Source organism: Anneissia japonica, unplaced genomic scaffold (assembly GCF_011630105.1).
Source record: "Anneissia japonica isolate Jap-2015-1 unplaced genomic scaffold, ASM1163010v1 scaffold426_len1935630_cov189, whole genome shotgun sequence".
Lineage (NCBI taxonomy): Eukaryota > Metazoa > Echinodermata > Crinoidea > Comatulida > Comatulidae > Anneissia > Anneissia japonica.
The window spans coordinates 1,304,286-1,306,296 of record NW_022713172.1 but is presented as its reverse complement, the minus strand read 5'-3'; the positions used below and the strand labels follow the sequence as shown (position 1 = coordinate 1,306,296).

General features: G+C 32.7%; 1 protein-coding gene across 1 annotated transcript in view; it reads right to left on the bottom strand.

Moving 5' to 3' along the window:
• LOC117108314 (deleted in lung and esophageal cancer protein 1-like) overlaps positions 1–2,011 on the bottom strand; it is a 25,951-nt gene that overhangs the window by 11,448 nt on the left and 12,492 nt on the right. The window contains exons 20-22 of the mRNA XM_033250290.1: positions 1,517–1,672; positions 926–1,068; positions 226–379 (exon numbers count right to left, since the gene is read on the bottom strand). Of these exons, the coding sequence (XP_033106181.1) occupies positions 226–379; positions 926–1,068; positions 1,517–1,672 (453 nt within the window). The remainder of the gene's footprint in view (positions 1–225; positions 380–925; positions 1,069–1,516; positions 1,673–2,011) is intronic.

Below are 2,011 nucleotides of genomic sequence, written 5' to 3'. Positions count from 1 at the left end.
ATGTATAAGAGCAGAGGATTATCTACCAGTGTACTTCCAAAGGACTTTTTGTACAGACGTAGCCTAATTCATCACTAGGAGTTGGGTGCTGTTATGAGACAAGTGTGAGCACCAGATCCAAAATTCAATGGTTAAGACTAGCAAAAATTGATTTACTTGACTTTATTCTATACATATGTATGTCAAACTTCTTGGGTAAACCTTAATATTCATGACATAACTTACCTCTCCCCAGAAAAACCTTGTAGGCAGAAGAGTCTGATTGAGAAGTTGGACCTTATGTTGCGTTTGCACATTATCGTAAACCTCTGGCATATGTAGACTACTTGAGAGAAGGCAAGCCTGGGGCTTCTTGACGTCAGCACGTACACCGATGTAACTGTATATTTGGGTAGATCACATTATAAGCTTTCATTTGGTTTTTGAATGGCTTCCCTACTATAGGTAAATCCAGAGATGTGAGCATTTAAAGTTTAGGTGTATAAGAACCACGTTTTGAGAAAATCAACCTCAAAGATAAACTAACCTGTACAAATAATATGACTAGACTTACAGAATATGTGTAGAAAACACTATTTTAGCAAGAAAATTCACTTACAAAGTATACAATAATAAAATATAAGTATCAAGTTATTCAAAAACATTAAAATCAAAATTTTGTAAAAATGTTGACTTTGGCCTGTTTTGGTGAATATCTCAATATGATTTCACCAACGATGCGTCTCATTTCATGATGAGACCTCACAAATATCATATGAATGAATTTGATAATACCGTTTATAACTTTTTTATTTAAGCACTGACATTTGATATACTGTAGTTATGTACAGTTTAAACTCGTTATTACAATAATTACACCCAGAATGCTGGGTCTGAACCCAAGTGATTTATCACAAAGTTAGAACAAAAAATAAAAAAGATATACCATGGCTTGCCATTGTCAACTGAACATTCAAAGACTGAGCTAAGGTATCTGCAGAAGGTAGGGTTGAAGGTGACTCTGATGAGGGTAGAACCCAAGGCTGGTAGCTCCCCACTTGAAGGCTTAAAGCTAAACTCTGAAATTCCCTGAAAAATATAAACATAATGTCATTCATCAGTGAATGTTATTTTAAGAATACCAAATAATATATTAATCGGTTTCTCATTGCTTCATGCCAGAATCATAACAATAAAAATAAACTCAGCAGTATTGTTTTTGCCAAGAGTTATTATCTAATAATTTTGTTTGTTTCATTTATTATTTGAATTTCATTCTGTATTCTGTTATTTTATATTATCTATTAATGTATCACTATCACAGATGAACTTTCATGTGTAGCATTAATAGTATATTTTTGTTAACACACAGATATCAGGAAATATTTCAATAAACTGTACTGAAAAGTATTTCTCGTGATTTAAAAATTGTCTTAAGAATTTTGTCTCACAAAATGAAATGAATTCCATTTGGAAAATAAACCAACATACAGATATAACTTTTTTTCTAAACTTGCTACAAATATTTATTACTGACTTGCAGTTGTTTGTCCTGAAACTCCTTGCTTTCATATATACTCCATTTAGCTGGAATCTGTGATATGTTCCTGATTACAATTTCTTCTGTGACTTCATACCCGTAACGAACCAGCCCAAAATCAACAGATGGTGTATCTATAATCACCTCTGGACCCTAAAAAGAAATGCATCATAAATGGGCGTGTTTCTACTGAATATCGAGAAAGAAACGGTTCTCTTATCATTGGTTGATTATTGGATTAGCAAAATAAGAAGTGCGTTGAAACTGCATTTTGACTCCACATGAAACAGTTACCGGAATGATGCGCTACATTATACGTGACGTAACAATTACTCAGAATGCAATTTAAAATTACCCTTATTATAAGGAGCAACAATAAAGAATGTACCAAAACTTCTTATGTAATATAAAAAAAACAACAGCAATATAAAACCAGAGCCTTGCAGGTGTCAACGTTCCTATGCATGATACTCTACTTTTAGAAGTATATAT